Below are 25240 nucleotides of genomic sequence, written 5' to 3' on the forward strand. Positions count from 1 at the left end.
ATATTTGCTTTTTTCAAAAATTTTGACTAAAGTATAGGTGATTTACAGGGTTCTGTTAATTTCTGCTGTACAGCACATTCTTTTTCTCATGTTATCTTCTATCATGGTCTATCCCAAGTGATTGGATATAGCTCCCTGTGCTATACGGCAGTGTTTTTTGGGGGGGAGGGATCTTTTTTTGTTTATTTGTTCATTTTTTGTTATTTAGGGCCACCGGTGTGGTATTTGGAAGTTCCCAGCCCAGGGGTGGAATCGCAGCTACAGCCATCAGCCTACACCACAGCCACAGCAACATGGGATCTGAGCCGTGTCTGCGACCTACACTACAGCTCATAGCAACGTTGGATCCTTAACCCACTGATTGGGGCCAGGGATTGAACCTGCATCCTCATGGATATTAGTCTTTTTTTTTTTGAAACTTCTCACGTTGCCCTTACTTTCCTTACTTGTCTCTGGGTCCACGTAAAAAAAACTCTGTCATGGTGCACACTAGCACTCAGGTGCCCCTAAACCAGCAAAGGTAGCTAGTGGCTGAGTAGCGAAGGACCCAGGTGCATTTTCTGTGTAGCTCTGGTCACAAGACAGGCGGCCCCTGGGCTCTTAGGTTTGTGCGTGTTTATGCCTGTCTCATGGCTCTTGTGATAGTAAGAGAATATCATGGCCCTGGGAGCCTGAAACATCTTCGAGCATTTCATTTTCAACTTTAAGGCACTGATAAGAACATATCCTGATGTAAGAAAGGAAACTTCAAAATCCACCCTCTTAGGTACAGCCTGCTGCATCCAAATAAACCTGTATTTATTGGCAGCGGTCGCAGCAATATGTTCTGAAGGCACTATTTCTGGACACCTGTCATGCACATAGGAAGTTCTGGTCTCCTTAAAGGATGGCGACACGTATTGGATCCTTTTTCTGGCTCACTCTTTTGTGTTAAGACCGTGCTAATCAAGAAATACTTATTACAGACTTAGCATAGGTTAGCTGAGAATATCACTATTACTCATAAGTTGATGGAAAAATTGGCATAATGATTACAAACTTCTCTTCATTTTGGAAAACAGAAGTACTCTGTCCTGATGATATGTGTCTCTCTTATAGGACTTAATGCTTTAAACTTTATGTTAGAGCTATTTAATATTACTACTTAATGCCCGTGTCTTGTGCTGCTTATTCGATTGTGAGCTTCTAGAGATCAAGGACAATATTGGATTTATCATTGAAATATCATCTTGATTTGCCTGGGTCATGGACATATTAGGCACTCAGTAAGTACAGTTATTATTGAATAAGTAAGTAGCTGACTGACTTGACAGAAATATCACAAGGCAAAAATGCAAAAATATCCCCCAGCAAAATGGGGAAAACCAGAAACTTTGTTTAGGTAAAGGGGAAAAAGTAGACCAGGAAGCATAGAAATGGAGCCTGCAGTTCTTTCTTTCTTTTTTTTTTTTTGTCTTTTTCAGGGCCCGTGGCATATGGAGGTTCCCAGGCTAGGGATCCAGTCAGAGCTGCAGCCACAGCCACACCAGATCTGAGCCGCATCTGTGACCTACACCACAGCTCATGGCAACACTGGATCCTTAATCCACTGAGCGAGGCCAGGGATTGAACCCTCAACCTCGTGGTTCCTAGGTGGATGTGTTTCCACTGCACCACGATGGGAACTCTGGAGCCTGTAGTTCTTACAGTGGGTGGTGTGGTCTGGACACTGGTTGGGAATAATCATAGTAATGGTTAAAAGCGAGGGGCACTTAGGCAGTGTTTTGTCCTGTGTTGTGTCATTGAGCCTTAACAACCTCATGGATTGTTGTCACCATCACCTTTTTATGAATGGAGCCGAGGCGAGGCTTAGAGAAATGAAGTGACTTGCTCAAGGTCACATGCCGTTCAGTACGGATTTGAACTTAGTCGAATTCCCCAGTCCTTGGGCTAAACCGCAGAACACACCCTCCAGGACCGGTGTCAGGCCTGTGTCAGTTAAGAATGCGGTTTTTCTAGACTTGTCAGATCAGCAGGCAGCTTCTCTGCCAACAACAGTTTCTTGTCTTGTCCTTGGCCCGGAGACTTTTCATTTAAAATGAGTTAACACTCAGTTCAGCTGTTTGCTAATGGCAATTTTCATATGTGACTGCGCTGAGAAAGGAGAAGGCTCTTTTTGGTGAGAGGAGACCAGGAAGCAGCTGGCTGTGGGTGTACGGGTGCTCCCTCCCTGAGAAAACCTGAGTTTCTAAGCACCCTCCTAGGTCCCTGACACCATCAGTCACCCTGAATTTCTCCAGAGACTGAACCAGGAGGAGCAGGGGGGATAATTAGAAATCTGCCTTGTTTCTTCCATCTGGCAGGAGACATGTTATCTTTTTGTTATGAATGTAATTAGAATGAGGAGTGAAGTCAGGCCACGCTCCCCTCTCTGGAGGGGTGGGGTTTCTCTGAGGCGTGCGTGTCTTTCCTGTCAGGAGAGCTTTTCCCTCCCAGAGGCCAGAGCAGTGGTCTGGCAGCAGTGGGGGCTGTGATCCAGGCCCACTAATGAAGGAGCCCGACAGATAAAGCAGCACCCAGTCAGGCGGTCAGGTGTTGGGAAAGCCAGTGGTGATTTGGGGCTGGAAGATAAGGAAGAGAGAGGGAGTCCTCTTTGGGATTTCCAGGGCCACACGGAGAGGGGCCCAGAAACTGCTGCTCCCTTCCGTCAAGCCAGGAAGGCTCCATGGAGGAGGATGTCAAGAGCTTCTTCCACAGGTGAGGGGGGCGAGAGCCTGGCTGGCTTCTGTGCTGAGGTGGGCAAAGGAGGCAGTTCCCTTCCTGGCCTGGCTGAGAAGGAGAGGGTCCTAGGCTGGAGAGAGCTGAGGGCTCTGTGGTAACCCGGGCACAGGGCTTTGCTCTGCAGCCTTTGCTCTTTTTACCAAGTGCACCGAAGCTCATAGCTCCAAGCAGCTACTTGCAGGAGGAAGAGAACTAGGCCTCCCAGGGCCTTGGTTTCTTCTTCCATTGAAAGTGGTTTAGTAATACTCACTGGCTTCTTGTGAGAATCTGTAGGAGGCCACCTTAAACTCCAGTGCACAGACACCCATCTGTGGAAGCCCTGGCCACTGCCAGCCTGTCTCTCTCCCTCTTCAGTCGACCGTGTTAGGGAAGCAACTGGGGGCAGGATGAAGCCTACTGGAGCTTGGCTTTGACCTTGGCCATCCTGTTGCCTGAAGGAACATTCTGGATGAGCAGATTGTGAAGGAGGAGCAAAGAAGGATGGGAGGAGATGAGTCTGTCCTTTTTTTTCTTTTTTTTAAAACTCCACACCCTAAGTGAAACCCTGGGGTCACAGAGGCAGAAGGGAGCATTCTTCAAATAAACAGAGCCTGGCTTGCTTTCCCCACAAGCCTCCCAACCTCAGCTGCTCCGTGGCCTGTGTCCCCCCACCCCCAACAGTGGACAGTGGGGCTGGAGGGCAGGGGTGTGTGCAGGTCCCTACAAACGAGGGGTGGTTCGGGCTCAGGAGGCTCCCGGCTGGGTGCTGACACAGATGAACAGACCAGAAGGCAAGGCCAATGCCTGCAGCCCACACTGTCACCCCAGAGCCAGTGACTAATAGTGGCAGAGGGTGGGGAGCAGAGAGTGAGGCGGGGAGGAGGGGACGGGGAAGTGGTGGGGAGCACCTGATGGGCGTAGCTCTGGCCATCTGCTGTCCCCTCACACAGCCTCTTTTGACTGCAGTTTGGAATTTGGAAGAGGATGCTGGCTGGAGGACGGAAGGAGGCTTGTTGTTGAAATGGAGTGTTTAGGAGGCTGTTCCCTCCCCCGCTGCTCCTCTCCGGTAGCTTCCTGACCTCCAAAATGCTCCTTAAATATAACACTCTCAGCGGCGCCTGACGACTCCCCTGCCTGAGCTTGGAGCTTTGATTCCCCAACGTGTGACTGCAGCACTGCTCTGCCCCAGTTTTGCCAGCTCCTGGAGGCACGCAGCTCTGCCCTGGTGCTGCGGCTCTCCTCTCCGCAGGAGCAGGGCAGATCCAAGAAGGAGAGGGGAGAGCCTCAGAGACCACGTCGTCCATCTATTTTCTGCTCCAGATATGCTCCCAGTGACTTCCCAAGGTCAGGAGGAGGCATGAGCTTCCGGTGCTGGAAAGAGCCGCTGGTGGGGAGGTGGAAGTCGAGAGGGCTGAGTTCTCCCGAGGGCTCCCAGCTGCTAGGGTTCCCTTGCTTGGGGGCCTTGGGTGTCTGCTTACCTGTCCCCAGCAGTGTGCTCTGCTTGAAAGACCTCTCTTACCGTTCTGGTCCCTATTCGTGGTTGAGGCCAGAAAAGCCACCTGTGCTTTTGTAGGGTTAGGAAAGGAACAGCACCAGGGAGGGCGACACCTTCAGGCTCCTAGGAGGCCAGGATCAAGTCCAAGCGGCTAAAGTCGTAAAGGAACTTTCTCCAACCTTCATTCCAAACCTGGTCAAGTTTGGAAAGAACCATTGTAGCAAGAAGCTTAGAGTGATACACACCAACCCTATATGAAGCAAACCAGCTTGTGAGTATTTGTGAGGCTGGGAAGATCAGTTTTTGGAACTTAGACTTTTGAAAATGCAGATAACACAGAACATTGGCATAGTCAGTCCTTCCCCCACCATCCTGCCCTTTCATCAAGCCTATTCACAAAAAGCCATAGTGAAGATTGGTATCAGGGGTTTCCTAATTATTTTTAAGTTGTTTCTGCTACATACTGAATGGATATAACGATTCTTTATGACATTAAATATGCACAAAATACACAAAAAGAAGAAACAACAAAGAGCTGTACTTTTTCAACTCAGTGAATTTTATTACATTTATAGTTGTACAGTGATCATCGGAAACCAATTTTATAGCATTTCCATCCCAAACACCCAGCCCATCCCCCCCCACAGCTGTACTTCTTACTTTTCCCGCTGACCCCCTTGTCTTCCCGCCCTCCAGAGGCGACCACTTTCCTGAATGTTGTGTCTGTCACTCCCTTGACTTTTCGTTTTATGGATACTGAATATCTATCTATCCATACAGATTCTGTATCTATTTGGATATGAAATTGACTCTCTGTCTATCTTTCTATCTATCATTTTATGTGTACTTTAGCTATAGGTATATAACATATAAAATCATACTGTAGGCATTCATTGATTTGCATCCTCTGTTCAACATTGTTTCTGAGATTCATCCACTTTGTTGCATGTGACAGTAATTTATGCATTTTTTTTGTATACTATTGCTACATCCTATCCTACATTAGAAAAATGCCAGTTTTCCTTTCTGTTGCTGGTAGACATTTGTTTGGTTTTTATTTTTCCAGTTTTTTGGTTGGTTTCCGCACACCATGTTATTACACCCAGTGCTGTGCGAGAAGTTTCTCTTGTGTGTGTCCTGTTTCTTTAGTCAGTGAGGTATAAGGGTTAGATATTAGGGGATGCGTTTCTTCAGTTTGGCCTGGTAATACCAAATAGTTTCCTTATAATTGAACCAGTATACACTTGCATTAGCTCCTTTCCAACCTTGATATTGTTAGACTTTTTAATTTTTGCCAATCAGATGGGTATGAGATGGCGTTTCATTTAAGTCTAAAATTGCCTTTTCCTAAGTATTAATGAAGTTGAGCACCTTTTTATGTATTTATTGATCATTTCCTCTTCTGAAAGTGCTTATTCAAATCCTTTGTCTATTTTTCTAATTGTGTTTCTTTTTCTTATTGATTTGTAGAATTTTTAAAATAGATTCTGTGGACAACTCTGTTTTTAATTACATATGTTAACACATATCTTCTCCCAGAAAAACCTTGTCTTTTCTGTGGTCAATTTTGATGTTTGGATGTTCTTAATTTTACTGTGGTTACAGTCTTCCCCTTTCTGGACGCTGTTTTTTAATTTAATTTAATTTTATTTTATTTTATTTTTTGTGAATTGCTTAGGAAATCCTCAGGCAACAATCTGTGTGAGGATCTGTTTGTAATTAAGACTTAGGGGAGATTGTTCGTCCTCCTTCATTCACCCACCGTCAGGGTTGAAGACAGTTTTCCTTTAATCTCCTCAGCATCACAGAGCCTCAAGTTCATCCTTAGGATCAGGGTATTGCCAGCAGGGCCCGCTTTACTCGGAGATCTCCGGTCACACCTCTCATGTAGGTGGGCCTTTGGCATTGTTTCCTGTCCACTGTGCTCTGTGAGGCTGTGAAAACCAAAGCCCAGTTTCATGGGTTCTGCAAATGCCCTCTGGAAAGTGCATCCCCAAAGCTTTTCTTGATTTTTCTGGGTTTCTTCCCGCACTCCGTTTGTGCCTCTAAATATCCTTTACTATTTTGAGAGCTCATCAGACATTTTAAAAGAATGTCTTTCTTTCTTCTCCCCACCCTGTGTCACCGTTTTATTTCATGCAGCATTTTTAGTTGTTGTCAGCAGAAAAGACCATCAGGATATCTACTCTGCCATTTTCTCAGAAGTAGAAGTCTTCTGAATTTATTTATTTATTTTGTTTTAAAATTCTGCCCTTCCTAAGATACCGACATCAAGGAGCAGCCAGCTAGCTTGCAGCGTCAAGCAGAAAGCAGGAGAACCTAAGGCATCTGTCTGATCATCCACAGATTAATGCAGAGCTATGTCAGTGTTGACAATTTTTATCAGTCAGGGAACTTTTCAGACCATTTGAAACAGACTGCCCTCTCTGAGAAGATAAAAAGAGAAAATATATTAAATGAGGAAGCTCAGGGTGCTCCTCACATCACATACACATAGGGACCCAGGAGCCTGCTAACTCCTCAGGAAGAGAAAGAGGAAGCTGGCCTGATGGTCTCCTTTTTACCTGTTTACCTGGATTCTTTTTGTTCTGGGAGAATTCGAGCACTTATAGTCAGCTTGTCTGATAGAGAAGATTTTTTTTTTTTTTTTTTAATGAAGATTTGTCATGATTGAGAGACTGGAGTTTGGAGTTGCACATGCCTTCATTCAGATCCCAAGGTTGCAGCTTGTTGGCTGGTTAGCATTAGATAAATCAAGACACTACCTTCTATAGTTTTCGGCTGCAACATATTACCTGGAAAATAATAATAGTTAACTATTTCATAATGTGGACGTGAGGATTAAATGAGATAATGCTTGGCATGATGCCGACATAATGAACCCTCAATAAACTTTTATTAATAGTTTTGAAGCAAAGGAGAGTTTAAAAAAAAACAGGTAAAGACTAAAAGCTAAAGAATTTTAGTATGAAAATAATGTATTTTTTTAGTGTAATACTTGGAAAGCTTTGATCCAGGTTTTATGTGTACCTGTGATCAGAGCAGTTGGGACAGGATGAGAATATTCTCATCTACCTGGATTATTCTTTTTAAAAATTTTTTTTAAGTTTTATTAAAAGTGTGTTTGATTTATAATGTGCCAATTTCTGCTGTATAGCAATGTGACATATATATATATATATATACATTTTTTTGTATTCATATATGTATACACACATATATATATATAAAATACACATTCTTTTTTATATTCTTTTCTCTTAAGGTCTATCCCAGGAGATTGTTTATAGTTCCCTGTGCTGTATAGTAGGACCTCATTGCTTTTCCATTCTAAATGTAATCGCTTGCATCTTACTAACCCCAAACTCCCAGTCCATCCTTCTCCCTGCCCCCTGGAGTACTTTTTTTTTTTTTAATCTTTTGAGGGCTGCACTTGTGGCCTATGGAGATTCCCAGGCTAGGGGCCTATGCCACAGCCACAGTAACATCAGTTCCAAGCCATGTCTGCGACCTACACCACAGCTCATGGCAACGCCAGATCCTTAACCCACTGAGCAAGGCCAGGGATCGAACCTGCATCCTCATGGATGCTAGTCAGATTCATTTCCTCTGAGCCACAACAGGAACTCCCTGGAGTACTTTTAAGTGACATTAATCTAGGGGCTGGGTCGCATATCCTCAGAGGCCCTTTGAGTGACTTATCTCGGTTACAAAGGTGATCTCTGTGCACTTTTGGAATCTGTTACATCCCTACAATATGGGGGCTGAGGTATGGCCTTCGGACAGGCTCAAGGGGCTCTAAAAACCTAACTCCCAATGTGTTCAGAAGTCTCGAAAGCATTTCAGTGTTGTCTGGCCTAGGAACTATAGGGCTATGGATGGAGTGAAATCTCATCACCCGGGAGATCTTTAAGAGTATTTCTGCTGGACCATCTGGACAATGGAGAGAGATGGCAGTGTTTCAGCGAGGTTTGAATGAGGTCACTTCAGTTAAACACTTGCTCATCAGCCCTGTCCTGTGTGTGCAAGCCTTCATAGCCACCGAGGAGAGAGAGAGCTGAACCATCCATCATAGCCCCTGCCTTCATGGAGCTGACCATCTCAAAGGAGGAAGGTAGCTTAATAAACAAGTAATTTAAGTACAATATAATATAAGTAATATAAGTACAATGAGTGTTCTTGATGGAGATCGCACTCCATTTTTTCTTAAGAGGAGTATCACCTTAGAGGATCAAGTGGAGATGGTGTGCCAGCACATAGCATAAATGGATATCTAGATTGCTTGGGAGCAAGTGACAGGGTAAAGGCTTCTTATGGTTCAGTTGAAGGCTGCTATGTCATAATTAATCTCCTCTTTGTTCATTCTCACCCATTCACATAACTGACCTAGATAGTCTGTCATCTAGGGGAGGACCAAAAGGAATCACAGAGCCAGGGATGTTGCTGGGGCTGGAGCTCCTGGGAGGATTTTTAAAAGAGCCTTTTCTCCTTTTCCCGGGGAATCGTGAGTTGAAGCTGAAAATCTCAGCCGCTTCTCACTTAATGCTGTGTCTGGTCTGAATCTTCCTGGAGCCCCGTATTGGTACTAAAACATTGTTTAAACATTGTTTATAGGTTCTCTGGCCCCAGGTGACTGGGGGCGCTGCTGGGCCACCCTAAGTTGCTGCCTTGCCTCATTACTGGCCCCAGCAGGGGAAGAGAATGGGTGCGTTCAGCCCGCACACGCACGCGGTGAAGTGCTGGGGATCGCACTGAGCAGCCCCAGCTCGCCCCACCCTGCTGGGGAAGGGTGAGGATTTTATTTAAGGTGGTCTGGGACATTTAGGCACCTCTCTGGGCATCTCAGCTTAAGATTCCCAGGTTTGCAGAGGGCTTGGACCAAGGCTCCCCTCCCCCTCTAGGGGCGGGGCATTTTAACCCTTTGGCGGATGCCCAAGAAAGTGCTTATCTTCAGATATTTCTGCCCCTCTCCTCTTCCTTCTCCGGCACCCACACACCCACGTTGCTCACCCACCCTCTCCCTCACTTGCTGTCCCATCCTGGGACAAAACATGTGCTGTGTCTTTAAATGGGCGGAAGTGGCTGGCAGTGCTTTGCTTGGGTACTGCATTGATTAGGAGATTATATGGAGCTGCGGGAGCTGCTGCCTGGGGGAAGAGAGGTGCAGGTTTTGCTAGGTTTTTGCAGTCCTCCCGGGCTCTCCTTGTGTTTCTTCCCCAAGGCTGCTCTGAGCCGGTGTGAGGTGAGGGTGGGTGGGTGGCTGGCCAGCCTGCCTGTTGACAGCAACTCCAGGGCTTGTTTTGCAGCCTTGCCAGCATTACCCATCCTCATCAGAAACTGGCAGTGGCAGCAACCGCTCGAGCGGGCAGCTCCAGCCCCGGGCTGGGTTTGCAGAATCTGTCCTTTGCCTCCTAGCCCAGCTTTTAGCTGGGAACGGGGAAGGAGGGAACGCAGCCGAGCACTTCTGGCTGGCGCTGTCCCTCTCTCTCTCTTTCTCTCTCTTTTCTTTCTGTGTTCAAGTCACATTGCATGGGATTCTGTTCTTTGGGGACTTCATCATCTTTTCAAATATGTCCTGGGACCTCTGGAGCTGTAACCGGGATGCTAACAACACGGTCAGTGGATTATCGTGACTGTACTAATGAAAGGATTCAAGCTCTCCTGGTAAGTAGAGAAGGGATAAGGCACCTTCCTCTGCCGCTTTCTTCAACCCTGCGTTCCCTGCGGCACCTCCGCGTCCTCCAGAGGTCTCCTGCCCAGAGGCCCCTCTCCAGGGCTGGGTGTTGAGGGGTTAAGGGGGGGTGGGCACACACTCTATGAAGTTGGGTTGCCCTCTCTGGCTCAGCCCACCTTCTGCACTGCTGCAATATTTTCTGCTAGCATCTTCCTGGAGGAGGGGTTTGGTGGAAGTTGGGGGGCTGTAGAGAGAATCAAACTGCAGCTGAAAAGAGTCTCTAACTTTGAGGGGGCTGAGGGGTGGCAAATCCTGAGGGAACTCGATAAAGAAACCTTTCCCAAGGTACATCCTCATGAGCTGGCAGTGCAGACTTTCTTTACCCTACAGGCATCATGAGGGGCCTCTCTTACCCTGCGCCCTGTGGGGTGGCCATCTCTGACCTCTGGAGGCTTCTGTCTGAGAGGGTCACTGGAGCCAGGCTCTCACCTCTAGCATGCCCAGTGTCCAAGGGAGAGTGGACGGCCCCCTGCCCACTGCACACACACCTTGGGGCTTTGCAAGTCCCTCTTCCTCTTGCTTGGGGGGTAGGGTACCTGTGTTATAGCCGCAGTCGTTGAAATATTTTTACCTTCCATTTTAAAAATAAAACCCTTACCTCTGCCTCTTCTCCTTTGAATCAGATGGGTGGGAGAATTGGCTTCTTATCTGGTTGAGAAACTGGAGATTTTGCTTGGAAAACTTTACCACTCCCTGCAGTGTGGTGTGTTAAGCTGGGAGGAGAAAGGCTCTTCCGGCTGGGGTTGGAGCCTGCTCTCCTTGAGGGCAGTGGAGGACAGAACTGGAGGAGGAGAAAGAGCTTGGGGGGCGCTCCCTGCACGGTTGCACCCCGAGTAGGGCTGCGGTGGGCCATCTCTCTGGATGGAGGGCGAGGGGTGACTGTCAGAGTCAGGGTAGGTATTGAGCAGTTTAATGCAGTGAGTCCCAGCCTGGCTCTAGGCCATACCTGGCTTTCCAGAACCCCCACCTACCCCATCAGTCTAGTGTAGTAGCCCTCCTCCTTTAGGTGAGAGGGTCCTTTAGTGAAAAGATACTTTAGAAAAGATACTTTGCAGAAGGGAAGAGGAGGAGCTTAGTTCCTTCAGGCTTAACTCCTTGTAACTGTGAGGTCCAGAGCAGTGGTACCCTTCAGGGGACCACCCAGCCTGTAGTTTTCTGCTCCTCGCGATTTGGTATCACTCCCTCTTGTGCTGAAACCACCCCCCTGAGTTTGAGAAAGGGAGGTAGAAGCCCTATGGTACCATCCCTGCCCTTGCTTTCTTGGGGCCTGGTTCCCCCTTCCTTCCGGGGTAGAAGCCCAGTCAGCATCCAGAGCTGCCCCTTTATTTCCCAGCAGAGCCGACCTGGGCCTGTGACTTGGATGAGGCCTCCAAGGAGAGCCCAGGTGCTGCCAGGAGATCGTGGACCCTGGCTTGTCATCAGAAATCACTCAGCCTTCCTCTGTGCCCTGGCTGTCAGCACCCTGAGTTGGGGCCTAGGGGTGCTTGGCTGTCATCCAGGATGAGACATCACTTTAACGCAAAATGCTTCTCTGCTCAGCCCGGGCCGGTCCCTCGGGGCCGAGCAGAGATGTGTTTGCCTTTAAAAATCCTGCCTTGAGTATCTCTTGATACATTTCAAGAGGAGAGCAGTGTTAAGCTGGGGGCTGTAATTGGGGTAACCTTGTCCTTTTCGGCCAAATAAAATGTTAGCAGGATGGGGAAATTGTGTGTGTATGTCTGCCTCACTACTGTTAGATCCCATGATTCACCATCTCATTACGTTAGGTGCAGACTTATTGGTCCATACGGTCCAGGGGCCGGACTTCGTAGTTGTGTTGCGGATGTTTGGGCTGGAAATGCAGCTCCCTTTGAGGGGAGAATCCTGTGTCAGGGTACCATCTACTTTCCCAGCAGGGAGCCTTGGTAGAAACAAGGTGACAATTATGTTGGCTGCGTTGTTCCTGTTCTGGCTATAACACTGTCTGCACATGGAAGAGGATGGAATGCATTAGCTTTCTAATGTTTGAATCATTTCTAGAAACATTTCTGGAATGCCTACTATGTGTTAGTAGTACACAAAAATGATGATATTGCTGCTGCTGCTAATAATAATAATGATAACAGACATGTAATTGAGTGCTTACCATATGTCAGGCACCATATTAAGTACTATACATATATATTTAGTCACATACTAAATATACCATACATACATTTAGTGCCGACAGCTTTATGATCAACGTCCCCACTTTCTAGATCGAGGAAATGGACACAGAGAGGTTAAGTAACCTGCCTGAAGGCATGCAGAAAGGAATCTGGCTTTGAATTTGCAGGGAATTTTTCCCAGTGACTCACCTGTTCTTGGTTGTGTTTCTCTGTAGAAAACAAACTTTCCTCTCTAATATATATATATATATATATATATATATATATATATATATGTGTGTGTGTATATATATATATATATATATATACACACACACACATACACGTATATATATGGATACTATATATTGGTTTTTTTTTCTATTTTGCTCTCTTTGCTTTGTATTCTTTTTTTTTTTTGGCCTTTTTTTGCTATTTCTAGGGCCACTTCTGTGGCATATGGAGGTTCCCAGGCTAGGGGTCAAATTGGAGCTGTAGCCACTGGTCTACACCAGAGCCACAGCAACGCCAGATCCGAGCCGCGTCTGCAACCTACACCACAGCTCAGGGCAACGCCGGATCGTTAACCCACTGAGCAAGGGCAGGGACCGAACCCGCAACCTCATGGTTCCTAGTCGGATTCGTTAACCACTGCGCCACGACAGGAACTCCTGCTTTGTATTCTTTTTGTGGTTGTTCGTTAATTAGACTTTTAGATGTGCATAGAAATGCATTATCTCATCAAATGCTTACTATGATCCCATGACTGAGATACAGAATGATAAAGGGTTTTGACTAAATTCTTACAACTCATTAGTGAAAGGCCAGTGTGCCAACCCTTATTGTTTGATCATTATTTCAGTTTTGTAACTATCACAGCAACAGAAAGCTATGTCTGGTTAGACCTTCCTCTCTGGAGAGCAGGGTCAAGTCCTATAAATTCATTATTCATCCATCCCTTCGTTCTACAAGTGTTGACCAAGTAATTAATATTTTCACAGCCCTATGACTAGGCATTGTGGGGGGTGAAAAAAGGTAAGGACATTGCCTGTGATTCCTAGGGACTGGTAGCTTCATAGATAGAATGAGAGTCAACCCCCCTCAACACACGCACACACACAAACACAGACACACCCCTACATAACAAGTCAGTAAATGCTAAGGGACAGATAAAGGCAGTGAACAGGCACTCTGGAAATTCAGAAGAGGTTGGAATTCTCTCAGGTGGCAGAGAAGCTTCTTGAAGTTATTGGCGATTGAGTAGGGGTGTGAAGGCTGGACCGTGTTAGGTAAGTTGGAGGCTGTACTTTGTACAACATTAACCCTGCCCCTTAGGGGATGCTTTTGGAAGAAGCCAATCAAGATATGTTTCCGCGATTGACAAGTGGCCAGGGTGTGAGCTAGAAAGCCTCCCCCAGTCCAGTCTCCCCCTCATTAGGGCAGGGGCTTTAGGCTCTCTCAAAAGAGATTCTTTGTATGTGTGCGAGATATAAAGCTGTTCCTAATTCCTGTAGAGCTTTAGAAACTCAACCATTAAGAAAGGCTCCCCTTTTGTGGAGATGCTCCCTGTGCAAAAGGTTTGGGCCCCCATAGGCCTTGGCGGCCTGTAGTGGCATCTGTCTCGACTCTCTGTCCTCACGTTTCTGGTCCTCCTAGTGCAGTCTGCACAGAGCCTGGGGGCTGGGACAGACCTTCAGAAAAGTCAGTGGGCCGGAAGAATTCCATTCGGTGGAGAAAGTAAAGAGACAGTCTAGGTCTTGCTTGACACATGGCAGGGGAAGCATTTCTGTGGCTGGGTCTTGTTCCACGGATGAGAGGAATTTTGAGTTTGTCTCTGTGTCTGAGTGGGTGAGTGAGCAGTCATGAGACCTCACACGGTTTATTTAGGAACGTGAATGCCGTGTGAGAGAGCCCAGTCAGTCGCTTATGTTCTTCCTGGGTAACTGGGACAGGGGTCTGTTGTGCATGCCTCCATCTTTCATGGAGATCGATGGGCAGCCACGTTTGACACCGCAGCTCACCCAGGGTACTTTTTCCCCTTCAAATCTGTTAGCAAGGGAGTACTGTTGCTTCTGCTCTGCTTTAGACCCACGAAAGAAGAAATGGTTAGGCTGCCACAGGGAGGATTTAAATCAGATGTAAGAAAAAATTGGGGCATGCCTGGAGTGTTAAGGTCAAGATGTCCTTTGTCTTTTGAGGTTCTTTTGGTGAGGTTTACCCAGAGGGGGAGGAAGCCCTGGGCATGGCCTCTGCTTACCCCTTTTAGAACCCAGCCTCCCAGCTCCTCACAGGTTTTGCAGAAGGTGAGCCACAGTGCGCGTTGGGGGTCACTCAGTGGCTCGAGATTCTGGAAAGCCAGCTCATGAGGATGCATCTTATCACCCCTTTTTGACCTGCTGCGTGGCCTTGGTAGGTAGGTGATTTCTGTTTGCCTTGGGTGGTAGCTGTCTTGCAAGTGGGATTAAATGATAGTGCTGGACAGATTAGTGGGTCTCTCAGCTTTCTTTTCACTGATGGTATTTTTTAAAAAAACAGCCACAGTCTCGATAGAGCCGGTCACTTGTGATATGGGCCATAGGTCCACTTCTTTACTCAGCAGGAGACACTAAAAATAAACCTTTATTTGAAAATATTAAATATTATCATTTACAAACATTCCCCCAGCAGGCATACCTCTTGCTAACAGTGTGAGATTTACTTTATTACTTGGTGGGATGGGAATTGGAGTGTTCCCATGGTCTGGTAAATCCAGGGCACTGAGTGCTGGTCATCTAAGCATTTAAATCCCTTGAGTGATTAGGACAGCTTAGGGCAATCTTCTGACTCTGCAGATTTCTTAAAAGAATAGGCCTTTCCTACCTCTTACCCTGGTTTTTTCTACTTTGGGAAACTGCATCTGGCTTGAAATGAGCAACACTAAACATGATTTGCTTTGCTCTTTGTTGTTGTCATCATCATTATTATTTAAGAAGCAAGAGATTTGCTACATTAAATGTAAGCTTTCAGACAGCAGAGATTGTGTCAAACAAATCAGATGATGAGCACTCAAGATTCTTTGCTACTGGCTAGAAACTCTTCTTCTTGGCTATTATGAGACTTCTTGTCATCGCAGTTTATTGCTGGAAGAGATGATTTCAGGTTTCTCGGGCTAGAACCTGAAGAAGAGCACTTGCTAAATTGTCCAGAAGGCTAGACATTGGTCCCCTGAATGAGTCGTTAAGGTGAAAGGTTATGATAGACCAGGTATTGGCTAGATGTTTTTGTGTTTACTTATCCTTAATGCTCTTCCTTGGTTTGTATCTGTACAAAGATGTTGCATTCACTGGATAGGCTAGCTTATGCTATGATGACAACTCCCACCCCACGCCACCGGCAAACTCAGTAGCTTAACTCACTGTACATTAGTTTCTGACCACTCCAAGTCCCTCCAGGAAGACTCTGGAAATGTCTCCAGGGATGCCATCGATAACTCAGAGATCCAGGCTATAGAATCTCCTCCTCAATCACTCCAGGGGGAGGAGAGCATGCCTCCTAAATGCTTCTCCTTGGAATCGAGTACACTGTCATTGCCCTTTCAGCACATTGGCCAGAACTAGTCACATGGCCCTGCCTGACTGCAGGAAAGCTGGGAAATGTAGGCTCCTGAACAGCAGGCAGAGTACCAGTAATGCCCACCATAGCTGCGTTTATGGAAGTGTGGGCCTGGGTCCGCTCCCCTTTCTGAGACCCCACAATGTATTCTTACTGCCTGTAGAACGGGCCTTGATTTGCGGTATCACGGAGGACCTTGTGTGACCTTGGTCCAGGTGTCAGCCCGCCTAGCTGAGGGCCAAATTCAGCTTGCCGCCTGTTTTTGTGCAGATGGTAAGCTAAGAATGTTTTTTCTACATTTTTAAATGGTTGAAAAAAATGAAGAGTCACATTTCATGACGTGAAAATTATATGAAATTCAGATTTCAGGATTCATGAATAAGGTTTTGTTTATGCTGCTTTCATGCCATGGTGTCTGAGGGGAGCAGTTGTGACTGACCTCTGGCCCCCAGAGCTAAAATAATTATTGTCTGACCCTTTATACAAAGTTTGCCGTCCCCTAGTTTAGGCAAATAGAGATGCCTTTCCAGTGCAACAGAGAGTGATATGTTGGTTTTTTGTGTGTTTTGTGTGTCTGTGGTTTTTTTGTTTTTTGTTTTTGTCTTTTTTAGGGCCACACCCGCAGCATATGGAGGTTCCCAGGCTAGAGGTCCAATCGGAGCTGTAGCTGCCAGCCACAGCCACAGCAATGTGGGATCTGAGCTGTGTCAGTGACCTACACCACAGCTCATGGCCACGCTGGATCCTTAACCCACTGAGCGAGGCCAGGGATCGAACCCATGTCCTCATGGATGCTAGTCGGGTTTGTTAACCACTGAGCCACAACGGGAACTCCCAGAATAATATATTCTTACTGGCTACCTCCTCGCTAGCAGTCTTGCTCTAGACACCTTAATAGTAATAGTGATGACGATAAAGATGTTAATAATAAAAGCTAGTTCTTATAAAATGATTGACCACAGACATATTTTAAATGTTTTCTGTATATTAGCTCATAACAGTTATATTCGAGCTCTGCACTATTATTATGTAGGCCTTACAAATTAGTAACCAAGGCACAGAGAAGTTAAGTGACTGGCCCAAGATCACACAGCCCAAAATGGTTCACACTCTTAACCACTACGGTTACAAAGCAATTGGAAAACAGGTTTTTGCCCATGAGAAGAGAGGAGACTAATACCCATGAAAAGTTGGAGAAATGGTCTAAGGTAATTTATGAAGACATTTATGATATGAATTATGAGCACTAACACTGTGGAAGAACAGAGACAGGGGAGAGCAGTAATGGGCAAAATAAATGGAGAAGGGCTGAATGGAGGAGATGGGAGGTGGGTTGATCCTTGATGGGTTGAGGCCACCGAGATCTCAAGAGGGTTTAGCAGGTGTCTTGGGCACAGAAGAAGCAAGAACTGGGCTACCCAGGATGCAGGCTGGTGGAAGGGAGCGATGGGAACAGAGCAGAAGGTTAAGTGGCAAAGTGGGGCTCACGGGCAAAGGGCCTCCAAAGTGAGGCAGAGGCGGTGGACTTGCTCCTCTCAGCCGTGAGAAGCCTTCAGGCTCGGGGTGACCATGGGGATGTGTTTCCTAACGTGGAGGGCAAGCTGCTCTGAGGCAGGGAACTGGAATGAAGAGCCTGCATGAAGAAAGTGTTAGAAATTGTAGTAACGGAGTTCCCGTAGTGGCGCAGTGGTTAACGAATCCGACTAGGAACCATGAGGTCGAGGGTTCGGTCCCTGCCCTTGCTCAGTGGGTTAACGATCCAGCGTTGCCGTGAGCTGTGGTGTAGGTTGCAGACGCGGCTCGGATCCCGCGTTGCTGTGGCTCTGGCGTAGGCCAGGGGCTGCAGCTCCGATTCGACCCCTAGCCTGGGAACCTCCATATGCCACGGGAGCGGCCCAAAGAAATAGCAAAAAAGACAAAAAAAAAAAAAGAAATTGTAGTAACAATGCTTCTCTGAACTTTCCCTTAAAACAAACAGACAAACAAACTTGTATAATCCTCACGCAACCCTACAGGAAAGGTGGTATTTATCCCATTTTACAGATAAGGAAATTGAGTCTCAAAGAGGTCTAGGTAATGGGCCCAAAACCACATGGTGACAGAACTAGGAGAAAACTGAAGATGCCTAGCTCTAAATCCTGTTCCCTTAACTTCTGCACTCTGTTCTTTTTGTTTGTTTTTGTTTTTGTTTTTGTCTTTTGTTGTTGTAGTTGTTGTTGTTGTTGTTGCTATTTCTTGGGCCGCTCCTGCGGCATATGGAGGTTCCCAGGCTAGGGGTCAAGTTGGAGCTGTAGCCACCGGCCTACGCCAGAGCCACAGCAACTCGGGGATCCCAGCCTCGTCTGCAACCTACACCACAGCTCACGGCAACGCCGGATCGTTAACCCACTGAGCAAGGGCAGGGACCGAACCCGCAACCTCATGGTTCTTAGTCGGATTCGTTAACCACTGCGACACGACGGGAACTCCTGCACTCTGTTCTTGAGTCAGTGTGAAGAGAGTGTTTATTTGGTAGAAACCTAGAGCTTTAAGCTTCACATTTCAGCAGAGGTTTGCTGAGGAGGTTAGACAGTCTTTCTGGGTGGTGACGCTCCCTTTGTCCCTCAGTCCTGCAGTAGAAGAGTTTCTCCAGTGCACTCATCCCCCCGTGGTGAGCCCTGACCCTCGTCATTGCTGTTCTGGTGGCTGTCACTTCCGGGTTAGGCCAGGGTTTATTTAAAAACAATTTTTTTTTTTTAATTTCATGAAATATATCATGAATGCAACAGGACGTGTATAATGTATCTGTACAGCTTAAAGAATATTTCAACATCGTCACCATCTAGTTAAACATTAGAACATTACCTAAAGCTTTGAAAGCCAATCAGTTTTTGTTTGTTTCTTTTGTAAGATTTATGGAAATATTCAAAGGCTGGGAGGACAAGCCCAAGCAAATGCAAATCTTGGGAAGTGAGCGCTGTCTGCTTTCCTGAATCGGGGTCTGGTACTTTCCTTTCTAGAGGAGGCAGGCTTAGCTTCTCAGCTCCTCTTGGTCCCAACAGTGGCATACATGGCTGCTCCGTAAGTAGGGCTCCCTCCTTTTCACTCTGTGGTAGACCCCAGGGGCCAGATGCTGATGGTTCTGGTGCTTTCTAGTAGTGTGACTCTAGGCAAGGTTCTTGCTCTCCCAAGCCTTGGTTTTTCTCATCTATAAAATGGGTCCAGTCACACCTACCTTGAAGGGCTGTCGTAAGGAGTGGGAGGATTGCATGAGATAATTCCTGTTAAATGCGTGTAGGAGCAGACCTGGCACATTGTAAGCACCTTATAAATGTTAAGCTGCTGTTAAAATCTGTATTGTCTTATGTTTGGCATCATTCGAAGAGAGCATGGTCGTGGTCCTTGCTCCCCACACCTAAAATCCAAGACTGTTTCCCATGCCCTTGGATGGAGCCTTATCAGAGAACTCTGATCCTTGTCTTTCCCTGTGTGGCCAGGAACCATAGTCTCAGGCCGTCATCAGCCAGTTTTATCCCTTCGTTCAAGTTAATGACCTCCTCAATCATATGTTTTAGTCTCATTGCTGGAGCTCTTCTGTCCCCTGTCCCACATGGATGTCGCCACCAGGTTACTTAACCGGGGACTAGAATTTGTTCTACCCCTCACTGGATGTGCAACCTGCCCTCAGCAAGGCACCAGTGCCCTCCTCTAAGATGATAGGCAAGATGAGAGCAGCAGATTTTATCTCTTTTGGGTCCCCACAGACTTCAGGCTAAGGATCTCAGGAGTACAAGACTCTTTAATATTCCTAAGTTCCTGCTGAATTCTTCCTGTCTTCTATTTAATTAGTTTACGCATTCGTTGACTTGATGAAAGTGTCTTGAGCACCCAGTGGGCAAGGTGGTAGGAACACAGAGATGAGTAAGAATTGGTCCTTGCCCCGGGATGGTGCTTAAAGTAGAGGAAGAGCCAGAATTGGACTCCCTTCCGTGTAGGGTCTCACCAATGCTGCATATTATAGGAAAATTCCACAGAGGGACTCAGATGCCTCTCCTGCTGTAATGCAAATAGATTTATCTTTCAGTTAAGATCTTTTTTTGGACCCTTTCTCCTGAGACTGGGAGCCTCATTGTTTCATAATAGCTTCCCTGCAGCGACCTCAACTTTTTATCCTGACTGAATGGTCATGGTTTATATCCGGTGGCATTATGACAAGACATGCAAAACCCCTTTGTTTTCCAGAGGCTTAACTTGACAAGCCTCAGGATGAAAATTCTGGGAACTGTGACCCCTGGGCTGTTGAAGGTGATCTGCTTTGCTTATTGCACCTTACTTTCCTTAGTCATCTTTTTGTCTAAAATGGACTATTTTTATATATTTATTTATCTTGTATCTGTTGACTCTGGCATGTTCAGCCGATTTTTTTTTTTTTTTAACCCTCTGGTTTCATGAACCAAGGTTTCTGCTCTGTGTCCTTGCCTTCTTTGATATAAACAGGCAAAATAAATTTGTGCTTTTGTGAGGCCTATTAGTAATAAGAACTAACTACTGCCATTCAGCTATTGAGCAGTCTTTGTATGAACCATTACATTTATAGCTGCAATGGTAATTAATACTCCTTTTTACAAAAATCGGTACTTGGAGCAGTAAATACTTAGCTCTGGTAAATGCTCAGGATGTTGTGTGTGCAGCTGGAGAACTGGTTTTTCTTGCTTGCTTCCATCTTCTTTCTTCCGCTAAAATCTCTTAAGTGTATTTCTGAGCACAAGTTAGGGCCACTTTTAAGCTGATCATGAGTGCTAAAGATCATTAATAATTGTCATCACCAGTCACAAAAGATCTTTAGCTACCATTGCCAGGAGAAGGGGTGTCAACTCCAGCTCTGCACCTCTCTTTCTGTTATGAGCTAAGCTCCTCAGACTCACTACATGAAAAGCAAAGTTATAATAGTCTCATGTCCAACCTTCCCTTCACATCCTCTCTTAGTCACTCACATTGGAAACTTCTGAGCTATTTTTTTACACGTTCTTCCTCACTCCCCACACTGTTACATCTCTGCAGCATCTCTCTGATCTGTCTGTCCCCCACCCTTTTCTGTGACCACTGCCACTGGCTTAATTCATGACCTTTGAATGTCTTGCTTGGCTTGTTGCAATAGCCACCTGGCTGTCTCCTCTCTTGCTCTCTTTTTTTAAAACAGCTTTATTGAGACATAATTCATATACCATGCAACTCACTCATGTAAAATGTACATTCAGTTCTTAGTGTATTCACAGACATAGACAGCCATCACAGTAGCCAATTTTAGAACATTTTATCACCTCAAAAAGAGACCCCAACACTTTTGGGCTGGCACACCCCAACACTCCCAGCCCAGCCTTGGGCATCTGTAATCTACTTTCTGACTCTGTAGATTTCCCTATTCTGGACTTTCATGAAATATATGGATATGCATGTGTATATATATACATGTATATATGTTGGTGACACTGGCTTCTTCCACTTAGTATTATGTTTTTAAGGTTCATCCAAGTTGTAACCTGTATCAGTGCTTCATTCCTTTTTTATGGCTGAAAAGTCTCATCTCTTCTGTATCTCATGGGTCTGTTTTTCATTCAGGTCAGATTTGCAATTCTTTTTCAAAACCTGAATTAGGCTCTGTGTTGCCTGCAAAATGGCACCTGACACCCTGGCGTGGCACTCAGGGCCTTCAGTTTTTCCATCCTTCCAAGAACTCTTCTGTCCCTGCCACCCTAACAAATGCAGCTCTGCGCAGTAGCTCCTACCTTTACCTATAACTACAATCTTTAATTCTGCTGCTCCTTTGCATATGCTCCTCTTAGCTCTCCTGTGGAAATCCTATTTATCCTTCAGAATTTAGCCTTACTCTCACCTCCTTGAAGAAGTCTTCCCAGATTTATCTTATCCTCAAACAGGAATTAATTGGTCCTTTTCCAATCTCCGAGCACTTTGCTTGGATTCCCATAATGACTTTGTGTTGGATTAGATGTCATCCTGTCTTTTATAACATTAAATCTTCTCGAGAGTAGGGAGTTATTCTTATTTTTGTTTTTTTTTCCTCATCGTACTTTCTATAGGGCTTTCCACATAGTGCTCAAAAATGTCTGCTGTATAATTGATTGAATTCTTAGATTTGTGTAGTCCTTTTTGCTTTTCAAAGTTCTTTTATAGATTTCTTCTCTTTCGAAAATCAAAATAAATAAAGAACTTCTTAAAAAATTTTTTTAAAGTTCTAACTTGTTTGATTTTTTTTTTTGCAGCAGAAATTGGTAGAAAATTTAGAAAATGTAAAGTAAAAAAAAAAATCAGTCATAATACCACCCTTCAGAGGTGATCACTATTAGCATTTTATTTTTATCCTTTGAGCTGTTTTTTCATAGAAAGATATAAATAGATGAAATTTCTAACTTCTTCTATATGCTGCTCTTTCGTTCTTTGATAACTGATCTCGCTATAATAATGAATATTGATTTACCTAATTACTTTTAATGGTAGCGTTGCAAATATGTGAATATGTGTGCAGCCTCCTCTTATTTGACATTTAGCTTATTTCTAATTCTTCAAGATTAAAAATAATGTCATACTAACATTCTTCAGATAAAAATTTAGAAGCCAGATTTCTAGGTCAACAGCTTGTAACACATGTGCCAAGTTGCCCTTGGAAAGGTTGTTCCAATTTACACGCCCACCCCCAAGTTATGAGAACGTTTGTTCCCCTTGTCCTTGCCTGCCTGGCATTGCCATTCTTTTTAGTCTTTGCCAATCTGATATTCCACAAGTGATATCTCAAGAGTTGCATTAACCTGGGTTGCTTTGATCATTGATGACATGCTTTCAATTTCCTTATTACCCACGTGTATTTTGTCTGTGAATTGCCTTTTTTGTTCTTTGCCCACCTTCCTGTTGAGGTGTTTGTCTTTTTCACTGCTCACAACTCTTTTATATAGTATGGATATTAACCCTTAGTCATACACGTTATATTTTCCATGGGACTTTTGTCTTTTAACTTGAGGCTGATTTTCAGCACAGAGAAGTCTGCTTGAATGTGGTCACGTTAGTCATTCCTTCCCTTTCTGGTTTCTGTTTGGTGTTATTCAGAGAACATTCCTCCCTTAACCTTCACAATATACGTATTCCTTTATGCTGTCTTTGCATCCTTCTGTGGTTTCTTTTTAAATTTAATACATTGGTCCATTCGATGTAAAATTGTATCTACTTTTATAGAAAGAACCCAGGTGACTACATTTTCAGGCATGGGACTGGAAGAAACTATCCTAGGTCATGTTCATTTTCCTAGCATCAGAGCACCAGCCCAGGTGGATGGGTCTCTCTTTTTCCAGAGTCTGATGGTTGTCTGATGGTCAACCCTTTCCCATCAGTCGCCCACATTTTCCATAACCCTTTCTGAAATCACCTGTTACTGTGCGCCAGTTCCATATTAATAGTATCTGTCTCAGTAGGCTGGTTTGAAGATTAAATAAACCTGCAAATGAGATATATGACAAGCTGTAGCATAGTGCTTGGCACCTGAACTTGCCACATCAGTTTTGCTGAGTGAATAATTGAATGAAATGAATGAGTGAGCCAAAGGTGGTCTGAGCAGCGATCACTGAGGATGTTGTCAGATACCAGCAGTTCTTCTATTGGAGTGTGGCCTTGGTCAAACAGCCATGTAGGGAGAACATGTGCCAGTTACAGCGTGCCGTGGGGAATGTGGAGGAAGGAAAACTCCTGAGAAGGGTCTTGAGAAGGTGACAGTCCGAGGGTTAGGACAGAGCCCATAGCCTATCATACACCACGCTTAAGGTACATAAGCAAATGGGAGCCATGCTGGAGGATTCCCAGGGATGCTGGAGAGTTCCAGATGTGGGGGGAGTTTATCAAGGAAGTCTTCCTGGGGAAGGTGCATGGGAGTAGAGCTTTGAAGGAAGGCTGGGACCATCCAGGTTGGATTTGTGAAAAGAAGTCATTTGGTGTGGGAGACAAGCAGCCTTGTGTAAGCAAGCAGCCTTTTTTAAAAAATTTGAAATAGTAATTTTTTTTTTTTTGCTTCCCTTTCCACCTTCTTTGCTTTTGATCTCACTGTTTCCTCATTCCCAGCTTTTCTTATCTGTCCTGCTTTCAGTGCCAGTTAGAAATCATCGTGGTGAAAGTTGCTAGTACAGTTGAGAAAGTTATTTTCGAAGTGCTTGAGCTCTCGGGTAGAAAGACACCAGGGAGCAGGAAGTAAATATGCCTCAGAGCAGCCATATGAGACACTTCTCGCCATAGCAGCCTCTCTCCAACACCACTCAAAGCAGAGGGTGTTTTCTAAAATTTGTGTTTTCTAAAATTTACCTAGTATATCGTAGGCACTCCCCGTTTTTCAATTTTTTCATTTTTTGTCTCTTTAGGGCCGTATCTGCAGCATATGGAAGTTCCCAGGCTAAGGGTTGAATCGGAGCTGGAGCCGCAGCTGCTGGCCTATGCCACAGCCACAGCCACAGCCACAGCCACAGCCACACCAGATCCAAGCTGTGTCTGCGACCGACACCACAGCTCCCAGCAACGCTGGATCCTTAACCCACTGAGCAGTAGCCAGGGATCAAACACGAAACCTCATGGATCCTAGCCGAGTTCATTTCTGCGGAGCCACCACAGGAACTCCACACTCCTCTATTTAAATAAATCAGTGAGTGAGTGAAACTCTGCGTGGCTTCGCTGAGATGCAAAGCTGTTTAGGAAACTGATGAAGAACTGACGTGAAGGATCCATCCGCTCTGGCCTAGAAAGCCAGCAGGGGGACATTTTTGTGATGAGGGATTTGGAAGAGGACACCTTGAGGGGTGGCCATTGAGCCAGTACCTCTCCAAGTTTGTGGAAGAGGAAGCTCTGCCCTGGGAGCTCCTAATCGCATCAGAGGACATGCCGGAGAACAAAGAAAAGAAACCTGAGGTGCAGAAAGGCGCTGGGCAAATTCTAGACATAGATGCTGAGCATAGCAGCATATAGTGGGCTGGTGTTAGCTAAAAACTCTTCTTGGACATTAAGTAATTGGGTAAAATACTCTCAATCCCCAGGCAGAAAAGCAAGAAAATGGGCTTCTGCCTCCATAAGTATTCACCATTTCCTCTATTTAATGTCATCCTTTATTTAAGGAGTCGGCCAGTTGCAGTTTGCTGCCTATTTTGCAAATAAAGTTTTATTGGGACACAGTCATGTTCTTTGCTTGCATGCCGTCTCTGGCTGCTTTAACCCTGCAGCAGCAGAGTTCTGTAGTTAAGACAGACTGTGTAGTCTGCAAAGCCTGAAATATTTACTCTCTGGCTCTTTACAGGAAGAGTTCACCGGCCCCTGCATTGTATTAGGAACAGATGACTAATCTTGAGTTGTTTTCCAATGAGAATCGTGATTTGCATCAATCCATGCAGTTTGCTAAATGAGTGCCCCCTTTCCTCATGGCACATATTTGCAAGATGACTTACTGGGACCAGTGGTGTGATCTGGGATTCAGGCCCCTTGAGGACACGCTGAGCGGCTAGCAGTCTCTTACTAAACATTATTCCTTTCTAATGT

The 25240-nt window shown here is 45.5% G+C and overlaps 1 protein-coding gene across 8 annotated transcripts in view; it reads left to right on the forward strand.

Moving 5' to 3' along the window:
- GRAMD1B (GRAM domain containing 1B) overlaps window positions 1-25240 on the forward strand; it is a 197759-nt gene that overhangs the window by 97285 nt on the left and 75234 nt on the right. Inside the window, exon 1 of one of the 8 annotated variants that reach the window (XM_047754194.1) lies at window positions 9101-9898. The exons of 6 other annotated variants lie outside the window; for them this stretch is intronic. In XM_047754194.1, the coding sequence (XP_047610150.1) occupies window positions 9876-9898 (23 nt within the window). In that variant the 5' untranslated portion in view covers window positions 9101-9875. Of the gene's footprint in view, window positions 1-9100; window positions 9899-25240 lie in introns of those variants that run through there. One more of the 8 variants, XM_047754193.1, reaches the window with a different exon arrangement.

Source organism: Phacochoerus africanus, chromosome 11, assembly GCF_016906955.1.
Source record: "Phacochoerus africanus isolate WHEZ1 chromosome 11, ROS_Pafr_v1, whole genome shotgun sequence".
Lineage (NCBI taxonomy): Eukaryota > Metazoa > Chordata > Mammalia > Artiodactyla > Suidae > Phacochoerus > Phacochoerus africanus.